General features: G+C 29.8%; 2 protein-coding genes across 2 annotated transcripts; both read left to right on the plus strand.

Annotated features, from left to right (window-relative positions):
* Positions 1-200: 200 nt before the first annotated feature.
* Positions 201-5,362, plus strand: LOC100809898 (serine/threonine-protein kinase STY13). The gene is made up of 6 exons (XM_003526975.5): positions 201-848; positions 1,854-1,975; positions 3,810-4,006; positions 4,128-4,302; positions 4,646-4,780; positions 4,888-5,362. Exons 1-6 carry the CDS (start codon positions 524-526, stop codon positions 5,092-5,094), a joined length of 1,161 nt encoding a protein of 386 aa, XP_003527023.1. The 5' UTR covers positions 201-523; the 3' UTR covers positions 5,095-5,362.
* An 8,594-nt stretch (positions 5,363-13,956) lies between these two features.
* On the plus strand, positions 13,957-14,409 carry LOC102662675 (putative RING-H2 finger protein ATL61). The gene has a single exon (XM_006582464.3). The coding sequence runs from the start codon at positions 13,957-13,959 to the stop codon at positions 14,407-14,409; it is 453 nt and encodes a 150-aa protein (XP_006582527.1).
* Positions 14,410-19,168: the final 4,759 nt, after the last annotated feature.

Below are 19,168 nucleotides of genomic sequence, written 5' to 3' on the forward strand. Positions count from 1 at the left end.
ATTTCAGTAAAAAAAAATAAAAATTATAAAATAATTTATCACTTTAAACTCATTGTAAAATATCCTACGACTTTTTCTTTTTAAATATTTATTTAAAATTTACTTTCATTTAATAATTTAGAAAAAAAATTACCCTAAGAATCGTTTCGCCTAAAAAAAATGACATACATGCAATAAATGTTGTAGATTACAGCGATAAACAAGTAAGGAAGGAGGTGAGCCGGGGGAGGAGACCGGGTGGGTCAGAGGCACACATTTTACGCAGCAATTCCATGTGCCCACATGGATAATTGGAGAGACCCTCGCAATTTTGCGGAGGGAAAAACACACACAAAACCAAAACATGAACAATTACAACAACATCATCAAACGACAACTCAAACACCCACAACCATATCTCGCTAATTAACACACTACTTCACCTCCCCTCTTTTCACGCTCCACCATTAACCATAAAGTTTCAAGCTTTCAACTTAGTAGGGGGTGAGTGAAAAACAACAACAAGAAGAAGAAGCAGAGAAAGATGAAGGAAGGAAATGATGGGTTTGTGAGAGCAGATCAGATTGATCTGAAGAGCATCGATGAGCAGCTCGAGAGGCACCTCAGCAAGGTTTTGATGAAGCAAAAAGAAGAGGATGATGCTGGTTCTGACCATTCTCGACACTCTAGCTCCTTTGCCACTGCCACTAAGTTCAAAAGTGTGGCGGGGAGTGCTGGTGCCACTACCTTCAAGAAGCAGAGGCAGGAGTGGGAAATTGACCCTTCTAACCTCATCATCAAGAGTGTCATAGCCAGGGGAACCTTCGGCACTGTCCACCGGGGCATCTACGATGGCCAAGATGTTGCTGGCAAGTTCGATCCATTTTTCGCTAGACTTCAAAAAAAACTGCATGTTTTGTTTTAAAAAAAACTTGGCGTTTTCCAGATTTCGCTGTTTTTCCTTTTTCAATTTCTCTTTTTGGAATGGAGTTTTAGAATTTGGGTTTGGACTTTGTTCAGCTCAAACGACTGGAAATCAGGATTCTCTCACTTATATACATTATTTTGATCATATCACTAGCTAATACGAGATCTCCTACGTACCCCTCACACTGAGGACTGAACATCTCAAATATGAAGTTCGTAGAACTTGACATCTTTGGATGGTTCGATAACTCCAGATAACGAGTGACTGGACTGGATAAGCCTAATAACAATTACTATAATAAGTCCTAAATTATATTAGAATTTGAATTTGAGTTTAACTTAACGGGTCACTAGTTACCTCCCACATATGTGCATTAGTTTGGTTATGTTACTAGTTAATATGAGATCTTTAACACACTCGTTCATGTTAAGGAAGGGACATCTCGATCATCCTAATAACAATTATTTTGGTAGACCTTAATATCATCTTACAATTTGAGTTAAGGTCTAACTTAACTCAAAATTTAGCTCAAAAAGTGAGAGTTGTCTCCTATTTATATACATTGTTTTATATTACTAATCAATGTAGAATCTCAAACATAAACCATGCTGTCAGTTAAGTTGGGTAAATAAGAATGAACCCATTTAATTTCAAAATGAAAAATTGGTTCATCATCGGGGAAACTCTGTTTTCTTGAAAGGAGTGGACTTTTGCGATGATTTGATGATGGATTGTTTTGGATCCATTGCTATACGTTTTCTAACTCAAACATGACATGGGGTGTTGTCGTGCATCGGAAAATTTATGTGATTCCAGTTGAATGTATTGGTTTTCTTGGGAATGCTGACTATAATTTAAGTAGAATTATTATGTCTTAATTGATATGGTGGTTTGCTTTTCTGCATTTGACTGAAAACTGTTTTGTGATTATTTAATTAACGCGCAGTTAAAATGCTGGACTGGGGTGAAGAAGGGCACCGGACAGAGGCTGAAATCGCTGCCCTCAGGTCGGCGTTTACACAAGAAGTTGCTGTTTGGCATAGACTTGAACATCCTAATGTCACTAAGGTGAATTTCCTTTCATCATCTTCAATTTTTCTCTTGTTGTTGGTTGAGTTTGTGGATTAAAATGTTGCGTTGCATTTTTATGGGGTGAGATGGGGTAAAGTTATTCAGTCCTCTGTCTTCCTCTATAATGTCAATGCCAAGCTGCATTTGGATTTATACTGTCTTTCAAAACTATCAAACTTTAGATCTTTTTAATTAATGGTCTATTATTCCAACCTATTTGGCTTTCAGGGATTTCTTTTTTCACTATGTTACCCCCACCTCCCTGCTGGAAATTGTGAAATGGGGTTTCTTTTATGTTGTTGCAGGCCTTTTTATGATACTTTGATCATCTAGCAAATTTTTTTATGAGCATGATGTATGCAGGTTTCCTTCTGTAATAGTATTATAGATCTTTTTATGATATTTTGATTTTATGTGATACAAGTAGTTCTTTTTTTTGGCTAAAATGTAATTTTTGTCGTCCTATTTTCTCAAATTTACGTCTTTAATCCCTATTTTTTAATTGAGACATTTCATTTCCACTTTTAAAAAGCTCACGATTTTAGTTTTTTATTATTTAATTGAGACATTTTATCCCCCACTTTTAAAAAATTAGCAATTTTAGTTCTTGTGGTCAATTTCAAACATTGATCGCTGTATTCTATAAACGTTGACGGATAACTATTTGTTTATTATGCACATGAAAAATGTTTTTGTTGAATTATTTAATTGCTAACAAACTTAATTTATTAAAAAAAAATAGACATTCAATAAGTTTGAAATTGACTAAGGGAACTAAAATTGTATATTTTTTAAAAATGGTGGATAAAATGTCTCAATTAAAAAATAGGAGGACTAAAATTACAAATTTTTTAAAAGTGGAGGATAAAATGTCTCACTTAAAAAATAGGGGGACTAAAATTACATATTTAGAAAAATAGGAGGATGAAAATTACATTTTAGCCTTTTTATTTTATTTTATTTTGAAGCTTATTCAACATATATGAGCTTCCCTGTCCTACAAATTTTGTTCTCCTATTCTTTATGCTGATAATCAAATTTGGTTTGTTAACCAAGGATATGGAAGTTAGAATAATTTAAGGATAATAATGGTTTTGTTGGGTGAGTGTTAGGATATGCAAGTTGAAATAGTTGTTAAGACTGTAGAGAATCTTTTCAGGAATATCATTTGCAAAGCTTGCAGCGTCAGTTGCATAAAATATGACCATATTAACAAGGTCTGGAGCTCATTTTCCTTCAATGTTTAGATGTTAAAAAGCAATTTATAAGAGAACTCTGTTGATTATCTCCTATATAAGAAAAAGTAGTACAATTGTAATTCAAACTTCCGTCACTTTAAACAGATTAGATACTCTTTTGATGTAAGATTAGATAGTGATAGTAGGGAAAAAAAATTGTGGTTTTGCTCTATGGCCTTTCTATATATTTTTCTTTTATTGCAACTTCAAAGTTATTTGAGCCTGAAAGAGGGTTTGGTATGGTGGATTGAAATGAAAGTGAATAGGTATTTTCCATATGGGTCTTTATCGGTATTTATGTTGACCAAATCTTGTAAATAATTCAACCATGAAAGATATTCTATATCTTCATGCAACAACAATGTGCCCTGGTCTTTGTCCTACTATTTTCTAGGACAAAAGATCTTGTAATATCGAGAACAATGCTAGTCATAATGCTCCTTCCTACTCTTCATAACATTTTCTCTTTTCTGTTCTATCTTATGACATTGGCACTTAATACCTCCACCCCTTTTCAAAGGGCATAATGCACTTTTCTGTAAGTGTTTTTCTTTCCTAGTTTCTCAAGCAAATTTTTTTTCCTTCGTGTTTAGTTTATAGGGGCAACAATGGGGTCTTCAGAATTACAGATACAGACTGATAATGGTCTAATTAGCATGCCAAGCAATATCTGCTGTGTCGTTGTAGAGTATCTTGCTGGAGGTACGCTGAAATCTTTCCTAATAAAGAATAGGAGGAGGAAGTTAGCTTTTAAGGTTGTCGTCCAGCTGGCACTTGATCTTGCAAGAGGGTATTTATCATTTTGTAGTTTTACGTCAATGTAATTGTGGTTTAGCCGGTTATGGCCAAAGACTGTCTTGTAATTTGTTTTGATAGATAATCCCTCAAATTGAATTCACTTGGTTTTGCAGGCTGAGTTATCTTCACTCTCAGAAGGTTGTCCACAGAGATGTAAAGACAGAGAACATGCTGTTGGATAAGACACGCACTGTCAAAATTGCTGATTTTGGAGTAGCACGCGTTGAAGCTTCAAATCCAAACGACATGACTGGGGAGACTGGTACGCTTGGTTACATGGCTCCTGAGGTGTGTAGCCAGTTTCCCTAGAAACTTTTACCACAATTAAAAAATTTTGTATGAGCATATATTTGAAATTTCATCATGATGGAGATAAATCATTGTAATTGTTGATCTTCAGAGTCGAAGCATTAGTGCAGTGTCCAATACTCACTTGGTCTGATTGGAAATGGGAATATCCTGTCCCCATGTGTTATCTGAGTGGGGATTTATTTTCCCATTCTTCAGAGTCATTCATAACTTGCATGCATTCTTCAATAAAAAAGGTCATATAAAAGTATTAAATATGTTCAAAGACAAAACTTGTGTAATTGACTACTCACTCATTTGACAAATGGGTGGTGGTTTCCAGGTTTTGAATGGCAACCCCTATAACAGGAAATGTGATGTGTACAGTTTTGGCATCTGTTTGTGGGAAATATATTGCTGTGACATGCCATATCCTGACCTAAGTTTCTCAGAGATTACTTCAGCCGTGGTTCGCCAGGTACATCTAATTCTGGTTTTGATTCTCTCATATGAGAAGTGTGTGTTTGATACTGTGGATTCAGATCTAACGAAGATATTGATTTATATTTTTTTATGAAATTTTAGAATCTGAGACCAGAAATACCAAGATGTTGCCCAAGTTCTCTTGCAAATGTGATGAAGCGATGCTGGGACGCCAATCCCGATAAACGGCCCGAAATGGATGAGGTAGTTGCCATGATAGAGGCTATTGACACATCCAAAGGTGGAGGTATGATCCCTGTTGATCAGCAGCAGGGTTGTTTTTGCTTCCGTAAGCACAGAGGACCTTGATCCTTACTCCAACAATCTATTATGATTTTTAGCTATTCAAAGAATCAATAGGTATCTATGGTGAGAAAACAGGGATTGGAAAAGCCAAAATGAGAGGGATATACAATAGAGGGTATAGGAAGGAAAAGCTGGTGATGTGTCAATTCTTATGTAAATCCATAACTTATTTTCTTTTGTTCTTCTTACTTGACTGGCCTTGTAACCTTTAAGATTTTCATTATATTGTTTGTAATCTTGATTGATGTGATTAAATTGGATCTATTTGCTAGATATCCTCTCATCTGCTTGTTTCAGTAGTTTTGCTTTAAAACTTGCAATATTTTACAAAATGTGGTGTAGTGGTCTTAAATTTTTTTTTATTGGTAAATATTAATTGTTAATTTTAATTTATTAATGGGAGGATTTAAACCTTGGATCTCTTCTCCTTTTTCTTTTTCATTTATTACTAGATCAATCTTATATCTTCTAATAATCTATTACTTAATTATGGATAATTACAAAAGGAGCGGAAATGAGAGAGAAATCAAGCTTTACAGCATTTTTTTTTTTGAAATAGATCAATCAATGCTTCTAAAGGTTGGAAAAGTAAATAATAAAAAAATTACACAAAATTAGTATTGTAGAAATAGGTCTAGATTATAATGTTTGGGATACTAGTTCATTAATTATTGTATAGGTTCATTTCTATTTTTTAATCCTTATCATTTATTATTGTACATCTACATTGCACTTGTTCATAATGATATCAGAAGTTCAGTACTTTCCACTATACTACTGTTTCATATTATGATCTTTCCAATAATCCTTGTATGTTCACATGTTTTCAATCGCATTTTGACTTTTTTTCATTCAATTTTTATTGCTCATTTTCGTGGCTTATAGTTACTTGAGGAGCTGCTATGTATAATCATTAATCAACAATGACATTTTTTTTTTTGGCACATTCATCAATTTCTTGCACAGAGCACATCTAGGCATCTAGCATATTCAACCACCATTCCTACCATGTTACTCACTTTGCTATTTCGCATTACGCCGAGCCCTTCTCGTCTCCTTTTCTAGGGATGATCGGATCAGATTTTGCCTACTTTAACTCTGCAATCCGAACGAATCCGATTATAGTTTGATTGATTCGGATCGAATCATCAGATTTATTATTAAAGTAAAATAATAAAAAAAATAGAAAAGTAATTCTAATCATATGCATCATGCAATCTAATATATTTAACTCAAACTATTTTTTAACTATTATTAAACTATGTCTTACTTATTATAATTATAGTAATAATTGATGAGTAACCTTAAAATGAAAAAATATAATAAATTTGGGTTGGATTAAAAAGCTCAAACACTAAATGTTAACAAAAATGAAAAAAAAAATAAAACATACTAAGTAATCAAATGGATTAAATCAAATTGAATTTTTAAAAGTGAAATTTGAAATCTGATCCAAACTCATTAGATTTACAATTTTTCAATCTAATCTAAATCAATCTGAATTTTTTGGTTTGGATCAATTCAGATTTATTATATTAGCATATTAATCCGTGATTACCCTTTTCACACCAGTTAAACACACTATTTGGCTCTTTCTACAGTACATTTTCATGGTTTTGGGCAGTATTAGTCTATTGGTTTTTATAGCCACTTACCATGTTTGAGTCTGAGACTCTTCTTCTACCAAAATGTCCATTTTCATTTTTAAGTTCCATAATGTCCAATCTTCAGTATGGAACCACTCAATAGTGAAAATTATGTGCAATAGTTGAGTTAGATTTGGGCCTTTAAAGTTCAATCCATTGCAAACTAAACCTTTTAATTTTGGGTCTGTTTCTAACCATTGTTTAAAATATCTAGATTTGGATGGGAGGGATGGAGGTAAGGGGTCGGATAAGGGAGGGAGGCAAATATATGTAATTTTACAAAACCTTAGGATTAGTATAATTTATTCAAAAAAAAAAAAACAAAGAAAAAGGGGGGAAACAAAACTAAGATTTCCCTAACAGCATGAAAGGCATATATTAGAGTTGGGCAAGCACTAGAAATAAAGGTTAAATCAAGATCAAGAATATATAAACAAATTGGGTTTCTTCCATGTGCTTCAATGGCCGATTAGGATGATACATATGGTGTTGACGCTTTGCCCATAGCCATAAGGGTTGAAATTAAACTAGGATGTCAAACTCACTTTAGCAACGTCTTCTTGTGTATCACATAAATCAAACAATAATAATAATAATAAATTAAAGTATGAAAATAGATGAGCGAAACTTGTTATATAAGAAGTGAGACCCATATTTTTTTAAACTCCAATAAATTTTAGCTAATAGAGTGTGTTAATTACTAGCATTATATTTCTCAGGTAATATATGTAAAAAAAACTTTTTTAAAAAAAATTCTAGCCAAAGATAATATTTTAATAAGTGGTTTAAAAAGTGTTTTTTATTGTTATCATGTTAGTGGTACCAACATTCACAAGTTTTGTTGATAATTTTGTTGATGACTAATATTTGTCGAAAAAATATGACTCAGCTTTGGTGTGCTAATTCTCTATCAATCACATTTTTTCATCCTTATTTTAAAAAATTGTATCATTAAAATAAGAAGAAAACCCTCTACTAAAAATAATAATATATCTAATAGGCACAATAATATGTTCACGAATATATTCAGCGTGCCAACAAATACATGGTTAATTACCTAATTTCATATTCTGAACTGGAGCGGATCAAGAAATGATCATTAATAGTACGAGTAATTTGTGATTGGAATCTCAATATTTCTATTGTTTCATTAAATTTCTTAGTTACCAGATAGAACAATTATAGTTCTAGGATATGTTTGGACAAATCTCTCCAAAATTCTTCCAAGAGAATAAAAAAATAAAAATGAAATCAAGCTTTTTATGAGTTAAAATTAATTTATATATAAGTTAAAAATTATCTTCTAAAATAATTAATATAAAAAATTCTACAAATTAACTTCTACCTAAGTTAATTTTAACTTATAAAGAAATTTATTATATATTTTTCTCCTAAAGAAGGTTTATAAGAGAACTTTATCTAAACACTACTAAAAGTCTTTTAAAAACATTTTTTCTTTTGTATTTATAAGACTCAAGTTTGGAATGATGTTTTTTTATTATAAGACTCAATCTATAATGTCCTTTGTATTAATTATTTTTAAACTATAAATACCTTTCATTAAAAGAACAAAAAAATGTATTAACAAATCATTAGAAGAAAGAAGCATTAATGAAAATGATAGTTTTAGAAAAAAATTATAAATTTAAAATAAATTTATTATTATCAACTCAATTCATCAATTTCTTAAATATTGATAAATTAAATAATTGAGTCGTATATATAAAAATGAAGGTAAGAGTGGCATGACAGGTTAACCTTTATTTCAGTCAAAAAATGGATTAACTCGTTCCACTTCATATTTTGTATATGAGTTTAAAGTGATGACTTGTTCTATTTTTGGTGGTTGACCATCAAAATTAAAATATTAAAAAATTATAATAATGAATATATTTTAATTAATTTTATCATTTATAAATATTAAATAATAAATACATACTAAAAAATTGAATGTATTACCTTAAATTTTAAATAATAATTTATTTAGAAAAAATATAATAATTAAATAATAATAAATATATGTATAAAATATCAAAATAAATATTAAATTGTTTTTTTAATAAAAAATGGGTTAACGGATTGGTTTACCTTGCTTTTTTTTTAATCAATTTTTTTGGTGGACAAAAAAATGAATCAAAATCCCAATCAGGTTAAAAAATGGGTTGACCCGATGGGTCTACCCGTTTTACCACCCCTAAATTGAGCGAGTAACTAATAAGAAAGTGCCGTTAATTTATTCCATTAAAAAAAAAACAGATGTCATTTATTCCTAGAAGACAAACTAAAAAGTGTAAAAAATATATTTGAAAGCAAGATGATTAGTTATCAATGTAGATACTATGCACAGAGATTCAAGAATTTATATATATATATATATATAGAGGTCATAGACAACAATTATTCTTAAACTTATTGAAATAAAGATTAATTTCAATCGTGTGATACGTGGTTGTAATTTATTTAATTTTACATACGATAAAAATTAAACATAAATTTTTCTGCTTAATAGATTATTTCCGTGTATGAACACAACAAAACCGACCATTACGACGTGAATCCTAATATAATATTACAAAATTCATTCTATTACCAAATTAACATTAACCTCATTATTTTATTCAGCCATTTCACTCTAAACCAATAATTTGTTATAAAAGTACAAATCAATATATCAACTATTGAATACGGCTAATATTGATAATTAAAATTTTCTTTGGGTGTCACTTACGGGAGACTTTCACACTTTTTGTAGACAAATACTAATCAGTGCTTTGAATATTGAATTAAAAAATTTTAAATAAAAATATATTTATTAAAATGTAATATAATATTATGATATTTATGATTTTTCTATACTCTTTTAATATTTTCATAATAAATATATATTTTTAATTTTTTAACCAATATTCTTAAATACTGGTTAACCTGAGGTTGAGAAACTTTGGCACTTTAAAAAGTTAATAATGGCATCTATAGTAATAAAGCTCCAAACTTGATAGCATCTTTATACTTTGTTTGTAGTAAATGATTGAATTTTATCTATTCTGTACTATGGTTTCCACTCCAAACGCTAATCGTTTGGTTAGCAATAATTGAAGTCCATATATTATACTGTTAATATATAATTAAGGGCATAAGAATATTAGCTAGAATAATAATAACACAGATAGGTCTAGGACCAGCCTTGTGCTCACCAAACATTAGTCTATATGCAACGCACCTAGTTGTCCATAGCCATACTAATTGTGGAAGAAAAGGGAGTAGTGCAGAAAAAATAAATTTAAAATAGTGCTAATGCTTGACAAAGTTTCATATGATGGAAACTAAAATTCGTATAAAATACCAAAAATATATTAAATTGATTTTGAAGAAAAAAAAAACTTTGAGCCGAATAAAGACAAGCCACATGTCTGAAACTAATTGTTTGGTGCAACATACAGACAAAAATATGAAAGATAAGAGAAAATTTTAGAATTTAAATTTAATAAAAATATATTTTTCCTTATTCTTTTTTTTACTCTATTTTCTTTCCTTTGATTGATACACACAGATAATGTTGTAATTATATTAGATATTTTATACTAGATAATGTTGTCATTCTTATTATCTAATGCAATTTTAAAATTGAGATATGTTGTAAGTTAGTTCCTTCGAACTGCATTTCCTCGAACATGATCAATATTTTTATTATCTTTATTAAATTTAATAGATATACTAGATTTCATAAATATTGTATATGATAATATTTAGTTATATATTATTTATAATAATAAAGAAAATATCTTTGTTTGATTTACATATTTTGTTAAGATTATTTGATTATGTTTAACAAAATTAGCTGAGATAGTTAGAAACTAAAAATTAAGAATGAGTCGGAGGTAAAAAAGTTAACTTATTAAATTGAAATTAAAAGTATTTAATAAGATTATCTGTTAAAACAATTAAAGGATACAAAACAATAAAAAATATGAAATTATGGTTTATTTAAAAAGAAATAAAAAATTTGATGAATATATTAAAGGAAGAACATATAAAAAAAACTAAAAATTAAAATTTTAAAAAATATTATTTTAAGTGGTATTTCATGTTAGAAATTACCACTAAAAAGTTAATATAAAAAAATATTTACCGAATACTTCGTAGGTCATTGAATTTTTCTGCATGGATTGAGGACATATAAAACACTTTAGATTCTAACGTATGAGTCAAATATCCTTTCTGCCAAGATGATCACGAATGATATTTTAATAACAAGTGTTGTTTTGTAATTTTTATCTTTCTTCTTAGCAACACGAGTTAATACTATTGCTAATATACCATTTAAATTCAAAATAATATATATATATATATATATATAAAGGATTTCAACCAATTTTGAAATATCATTTTAAATTTAAAAGTATGGACATAATTTCATACAAATTCATTATGCAAATGATTTAATAAAAAATTTATCTTTAAGACTTATAACTTAATATCAATTTTATGAAATTATTTATTTTTATCTTTCAGAAATTAATGTCACTGTTTTGGGAATCAACACAAAAGGATATTTACCCGTAGATTACTCAATAAGATATAAAATAAATTTACAACATAATTTAAATTTAAAAACATGTACATCATTAATATTTTATATAATAAATTTATCTTACTTTATTATATATTATTAATATTAATATATTCTCATGCATTGCACGAGCTATTGTACTAATATATTAATGATTAAAAGAGAAAAAATATTAAAAATTAGAAATTAGTGTATTTAAAAATATTATTTCAAGTATTATTTTAAAAAATATTAAAATTTATTAAAAAAATTAGTAATAAAAATTATTTATCGAATAATTAAACGAATTTTTCAACTAATAAAAAAATTAAAAGCTAAGTGAATTACATGGCACAATGTAGCTTTTATTCTTCAGTTGCTCTTCAAATCACCTCCTATATGTCAAATTACCCACTAAAATCACCCAATCTTAAAAGCAAATATTAACATGCTTTAGCTTTCTGCTTATTATTATTATTATTATAAGATAAATATTAACGGTTGCTTTTAAAACATTGGTTAAAATATTAAAAAAATAAAATATTTTTATTGAAATATATTGTTGATAATTTTTTATGTTTTTCTATAATTTTTAGAATTAATAATTTATATTTTTAATTTCCTATGACTTTTTTAATCTTCTAACAAGATTATTATTATTATTATTAGTTGTTGAATATACACCGTGTGACTGAAGTAACACTCTAAGATCAAAAGTCCAACACCTAATGAAAGCATGTAATGTTGTAATTACATTACACATACTATATCTAGATCTGTTTTGGATTTTAGTGAACTTCAATCTCCATGGTCTTGACACGTAGTTCACGTTGTAATCTGTCAACCACTAAAGGACATAAATTTTCAGTTGCCTGATTTGGGTGATTTTATTAAGTATTTCTAAATCTTCTCATTAAATTTTTTACTTATTTTTCATTTAAATATTTATTTATTTCTAAGACTCAATTATCTAATTTATTAAAATAAAAATGATTAATTTAATTAATAATGATAAATTTATCTTAAATTTATAATTTTTTCAAAAATAATCATGCTATTAATATTTTTCTTCTTAATTGTTTTCTAATAAATTTTCAAAGACAAAGAATTAAATTCATCTATTTTCTAATATTTAAGCATCAAATTCCACGATATTAATGCATCAACTTTTCTATATAATGAATTCTTTTAGTGTGTTTGGATGAGAATTTGAGAATTTTAAATGCTTCAATTTAAATTCCTTCATTTTTAAAATTTTGTGTTTGGATAAAAAATTAGATTTCTAAAATTTTTTGTTTTTGGAACAAACCCGTTGACACGGTTCTTCTCCAACACCATCATCTCTTCATCTTTAGGTATAGCATCCAGCGTGGCATGCTGTGGCACTCTCTTCCTCGGACTCAACTGAATCGTCTTGCTCAGAATCACCGGCATGCCAGAGCAGCACCCGACAACGTAGACCTCGATCGACGGTGCGAAAATCCCGAGCTGCGGCCCGAAGAACGCAGAGCACCCCGACCCGACGAAGCCTGCCGCTACGTGGCAGTCCATGCCTCACTCGGAAGCCGAAGCCGGAGCCGAGCCGGCTCCCCAATCAGCGTCGAGGCGCTCCAGCGAGCCATAGAGGAAGAGCTTTTCTTTCTTGTAGACCTCGAAGTCCATGCTGCCGCTAAGGCTGACGGTGTCGATGGCGACGTAGGTGGCCTTGGCGGTGTGGCAGTCGACGCGGCCGCGCTGGAGGGGGAGGGTCCTGGGGGCGGAGGCGGGGACTGGGGCAGCGTTCACGACGAGCGAGACGACGACGTGGTGGAGGTTTTCGAGAGAAGCTGTTGCAAGAGAGAAAATAATGAGAGAATGAAGGAGCCAGAGGAAGTATCGTACAACACAAAAGAATTTTAAATTCTTTCATAAAATGAAAGAATTTGAAATGCTAATATTTAAGTTAACTAAAATCCCTGATCAAAATACTCAAATTTCAATTTCTTTTTAAATTTTTATCCAAACATCTTATTTAATTGAAAAATAATTAAAATCCTTTAAAAAATTAAATTACTCTATTAAATTTCTCCATCCAAACATATTCTTAGATAAATTGAAAAGAAACCAAAAATTTGTAATTAAGGAAGCGATATATTAAGTAATTAGAAATTAGAAATTAATTGGACTTTGTTGTTGAAAGGGAGAGAATGTGATTTGTAGATAAAATTACTTGATTATTCTTAAGAAAAAAATGATTTTTTTCCTAAAAAAAAATTATTACTGACTTATTCCTAAAAAAAAATAAGGACTAATATGTTAGCCAGCATACAAAAAATTATAAATAACTTAATTGTATATCAATAAATATATATATATATATATATATATATATATATATATATATATATATATATATATATATATATATATATATATATTTAATTTTTAATTAATGTCCCCAAGCACATTCGTTGGCATTTACCATATAAAATAAATGCGTTATGATGAAAGCAACCAGTTAGCTTACCGTTGTTTCAGTCGGTGGTGGTTGTTTGACCTGTGTTTTAATTTGTCCTCTTTGAGGAGCAAACAAATTTCATCAGAATCAGACACTTTCAACGGTTTGAAGGAAAACCAAGGTTGGGTACCCAGTGAGTGAAAAAATATTAGGCCAGATTATTGATTATTAAGATGGAAATTGTGATTTCCTTGATCATACTCTTTATGGGGATAGCAATTTTGATGGTCATCCATGTCTGCGTCGTGGGGAGGGCCTTCACAGGGAATAACAGCAACAACGAAGAAGAATTTACTCATCGCAGCATCAGTGCCATGAAGAGAATGTTTGGCGGCAACAAGGTTGGTAACCTGAAAAACCTTCCTTGCTTTGAGTACGAGGAGAAAGCATGTAAAGAGAAAGGGTGTTGTGGCCTTGTGGATTGTGCTGTTTGCTTGGAGAATTTTAAGATTGGTGATGTGTGCAGGTTGTTACCCAATTGCGGCCACAGCTTCCATGTACAGTGTATAGATTCGTGGATTCTGCAAACACCCGTTTGTCCCATTTGTAGAACATGGGTTCATTCACCTGTTGTGATGAGGGAACAAAGTGCTGTTTCTGAAAATGTAGAAATATCGACTGCATAGTTGAATTTGATCCCCCAAATCAGCCTTTGTCTTAGATTTTTTTTATTGGTACGAATTGAAGATAATCTTACAACAATTTACGCACAGTTGAATCAACCGAGCTAGACTGTGCTTGTACAAAATTTGCCTTGGTGTCAGATGTAATTTCTTCAATGTGTATAAGATCATTTTTATTTAATCATCTTATCATGTGAATATTTGTCTCTCTCTCTCTCACTCACATATTTTCAATGTTTCACATAACTATTAGAGATTAACACAATAATTTCAGTACTGGAACAATTTAATTTGATTAGAATTATGCAAATTAAGGATCAATCAACTAGCATTTTTGTTTTCTGGTTGGAATGCGTGAAATGCTTATCCTTCTAGACAGCTGGGTATGGTGGACAGATTTTCAGCCCAAAGAGTGTGAACACCGTTACAAAATAGTGAATGTTTCTTGTCTTATTCGTCCTATCTTATCCAATGGACACAACACAACTAGCTTTGCCTGTTTGTGGTTGTTGTATTGTATTTTGGACAGTATGATGTGGTTCTGGTACTTGAACACAATCTTTGAGATTTTTCACCATTCTCCATCTGCTAATAACGTAGATAAATCATTATATTATCTTTTAGCTAACTGTAACTGTATATAGATATAATAGATAACGCTCTTCGAAAATATTCGGTAGAGAATTACAATTTCCTATTCCTTAGACTTTTCGCTATCCAATCAACATACTTTATACAGGGATAAATCATTATCTTGTGACTTGTCTTTGTCTTAGTCAATTGTATATGGACATAAAGCGTTTGTTTATTTATTTATTAAATAATCGCTCAATTCCAGATTTAATCACAATTAAGATATGTTTGGTTATGAGGAGAGAAAAAGAAAAAAAAAAGAGAAAACAAGAGAAATAGATTAGAAATACAATTAAAAAGATAAGTAATTTGGTCCAACAAGAATAAAGAAAAATGCATGAGAAGTATTTAAGTTAAAGTGATTTAATAGGTGTATAAAAGAAAAATAATTAATATTAAATAAAAATATAATTCTATCTTTTGTTAAAACTTTTTGCATGTTACAACTCATGAAAGAGTGTCAAAAGGACAATACTTTTTAATGAATAATTTCTCTTTTTATTCGCGCAATTGAGTGAAGATAAAATAAACATCTGAATTCCATGATTTTTTTTTTAAAAAAATTCTGCACAATTCACAAAGTTGTGCCAGTTTTTTTGCCCTTTAAAAAAAGTATTTTTTTTTATCATGGTGACATTGAGATTTCAACCTAAAACTTTATCTATATTACTTCAAATTCTCACCATTAAATCAATCCTAATGGTTACTTATTTTCTTATTTTAACATTTAATAATTTCACTTTGTTAAAAAAAATTATATATGTGATTTACTAATTATGTTTTTTTTTTAAAAAAAAAGAAATAATTTATAATATTGTTGTATTCAGATCTAATGTTAGTTTTGATTCAGCTTCGAAGAAGAAAGCCATCTGAATTAAGCTAATTGGTTTTCTTAAATTGATTGGTTTGCTATTAATTAAATGACCCAATTATAAGTTCCAAAGATTTGAACTATTTTTTTTTTGGATCGGTTTAATACTTTAATTGCTTGACAATATGGTAAAATTTTCGTTTAATGCTATATCAGTCTTTGAGTTAAATAATCTTCCTTTGTGAGGTTTTTTTTTTTCTTTTCTCAAAGTTATGATTACAGACTATAAGAATCAAGATGAGAAATATCTTTAATGGCTGAAGGATCACCAAAGCAATATAAAATTCAGTTAACAGCTTCAGAAAATTAGTACTACTCAGTTAATGGGGGAGTTTTACCAATTATGTTGAGGGGTCATAGTATATATTTAAAAAATTTAAATGTAATTTCAGTTTTTTTATTTTTTAAAATCCGTAATTTTAGTCTTTTATTTTAATATAAAAATATTTAATTTATTTATTTTAAAGAATTTGTAACTTTAGTCCTTTATTTTAAAAAGAGACATTTAGTGCTCAACTTTTATAAAATCTTTGATCTTATTTCTTCTGTTAAATTAAAAATATTAACTATTAAAAGACTAATATTAATTATGACATAGATTAAACAAATAATTTTGTGTCACGTTACTATGTTTGAATTACATCATATTAATTTCTTACAAATCAACACTTTTCGAATTTGATGAAAAATCAAAGTTGTAGATTTCATCAAACTAGAGGATTAATATCTCTATTTTAGAATAAAAGGACTAAAATTATGAATTTTAAAAAATATAATAATAAAATATTTTTATTTTAAAATAAAAAAAATAAAATTATGAATTTTGAAAAATAGGAGAACCAAAAACTACATTTAAACCTATTTACAATTATTGTGTCATACATAAAATAATAATCTTTATCCATGTTTTTTACATAGATCTGCTACTATTCCCAACAATAGAACTTGAAGAAAGGTCACATCCAAGGAGATGAAGATTGAAGAACTCACAAATAAATCATTAGAAGTCTAAAAGATTAGAAGAAAAATATTCTTCACCAACATTAAATCAACAAAACAAGGGGAAATCAAATTAATTAATATGAGAAAAGTCAACAACTAATAAAGATAATGGAGAAAATCATGAAAGGGATCTAGAAGAATCATTTCAAGGGAGTGTCTAAGATTGACTTCGTAAAATTTGGTCCATTAAATATAAAACATGAGATGTTATATTGTAGAGTTCTGATTCAAAAAATGAGGTGTATTTAATGCATAATGAGAATTAAATTTTTATCACTAAGGTTTAGGTGGTTTAAATGCAAATTGAAAGATTACATTTTAATAGATAAAACCTATTTAAATTGATGCATTAAAAGTTATTTTTTATTTCAGCTTTGAAGAGAACTTATTTATTACAGTTGCTAACAATCTTTACTATAAATAGAAAAGAGAATTAGTAAAGAAGACACATATGAAGAAAGAATGTGTGAAAAGAGAAATTGAGAAAGAAAGTCACTTTATTGAGAGAGAAATGTCTTTGTGTAAGAGTGTTATCACTTCTTGTAACTATTAAGTGAGGTACTATGATTTATAGAGTGATACATAATTTAGGGTGGTTACAATCTTGTAGTCTTTGTAGTGTTCTCACGATTCTTTGTAGGCGTGAGTAATTTTGTTTGAGGGAATATTGTTCATTATCCAATAGTGGTATCAGAGCTATGGTCGGGAACACACAAAGGTTTGAGATACCATTATTTCATGGAAAAATAAATTTTATGATTTGGCAGAATACCATTCAAGATCTTTTGGTGCAGCAAGGTTTTGATCAGGCGTTAGAAGATGAAAGGCTAGCTTTTATAAATAAAATCAAATGGATTAAAATCCAAAGGAGGGCTGTGAGCACAATTCGATTAGATGTTGCTTTCGAGATAAAACACAATGTGTTGAAGGAGACAACATCGAAGGCCTTGTGGGAGAAGCTCAAGAATATCTATGCGTCAAAGTCTCTAACCAATCGCTTTTGTTTGAAGATGGAGTTGTATCAACTCAAAATGGAGATGGAAGGAGATCTCCATGACCACATCAATTAGTAAGCTAATTGTTGAATGCAGATGATAAACTCTCTGATGAGGAGCAGACATTGTTGTTGTTGGCTTCACTGCTAAGGTTCTTCAAAGCTTTGGTTCAAACATTGCTTGTGGGAAGATCAACTTTGAAGTTGGATGAGGTGACCGCCACTCTTAGAGAAAATGAAACAATGATGAGAACTTAAAATGATGATGAACACTATGCACTAGCTCTGGTGGAGTCTAAGTGAGAGAGGAATCATTCAAGGAAACATGATGGGCCAAGAAGAAGATCAAAATCGTAATCGCGTTTGCAACGAGATATGAGTAACATGCAATGTTACTATTATGATGAGAATGATCATGTGCAAGTGATGTACAAATAAATGAAGAAGGAATTGAAGAAATTAAGAGATATGAACAAAAATAGCGCCAACTCCCACGCTAATGTAGTAAAAAATGTTGAAGATGATGTGTTTTTGACAACAAACGATGAGGTTGTTAAAACAAAATGAGTGATGGACTCTAGTGTCTCAAAGCACATTTGTAGAGATCGAAAGATGTTCAAAACTTTGAAAACCGATAGAGAATTCGCCCATTTCAAGTTAGGAAATGGTGGAAAAATAAAGATTGAAGGGAGCATGAAGATGAAGCTCCATGATGGTGTTATTCGAACTTTCTCAAATGTGAGGTTTGTACCTTTTACTATTGTCAAGATCATTTATGTGGAGGAGATGACATCACAAGAATACAAGTATGTTGGTTCAAAGTGAGAATGCAAAGTGCATAAGAGAAGACACTTGGTGTTGCGAGGGCGAAAAAAAAAAAAAAAGATAACTTTTACTATTTGGATGGACAAGTCTTAAAAAGGAACTATGATAACAAAGTGAAAAAAAAAGGTAAAATTTTCTAATGTTATAGAAGTGTAGGGAGACACTTCCGTTGAAGGAAGAGTTTGTTTACTTTTAAATTGATCAAAGGATATTTCTCTTTTGGGTTGAGGAAAAGAATAATGAAATTCCAAGCTAAAAGATAAGGTACATTTAATGCATAGTGAGAATTAAATTTTTAGCCAAAGTAATTTTTTTTTCAGCCTTTACGTTAATTCTTCAATTAGGAAATTCCTATTTGGAACCGATGGGCACCAAGAAAATGGGGAACGTGCAACTCAACTGCACTATTCACCAGACTGGTTCATAGAAAAGCATGC

The sequence above is a fragment of the Glycine max genome, chromosome 6, assembly GCF_000004515.6.
Source record: "Glycine max cultivar Williams 82 chromosome 6, Glycine_max_v4.0, whole genome shotgun sequence".
NCBI lineage: Eukaryota > Viridiplantae > Streptophyta > Magnoliopsida > Fabales > Fabaceae > Glycine > Glycine max.

Bases quoted from the DNA above. Each gene is read 5' to 3' on its own strand.
- LOC100809898 (XM_003526975.5), top strand. From the start codon at position 524: ATGAAGGAAGGAAATGATGGGTTTGTGAGAGCAGATCAGATTGATCTG. The intron at 1,976-3,809 runs GTGAATTTCCTT...CTTCGTGTTTAG, and splicing joins AACATCCTAATGTCACTAAG to TTTATAGGGGCAACAATGGG. The intron at 4,781-4,887 runs GTACATCTAATT...ATGAAATTTTAG, and splicing joins CTTCAGCCGTGGTTCGCCAG to AATCTGAGACCAGAAATACC.
- LOC102662675 (XM_006582464.3), top strand. From the start codon at position 13,957: ATGGAAATTGTGATTTCCTTGATCATACTCTTTATGGGGATAGCAATT.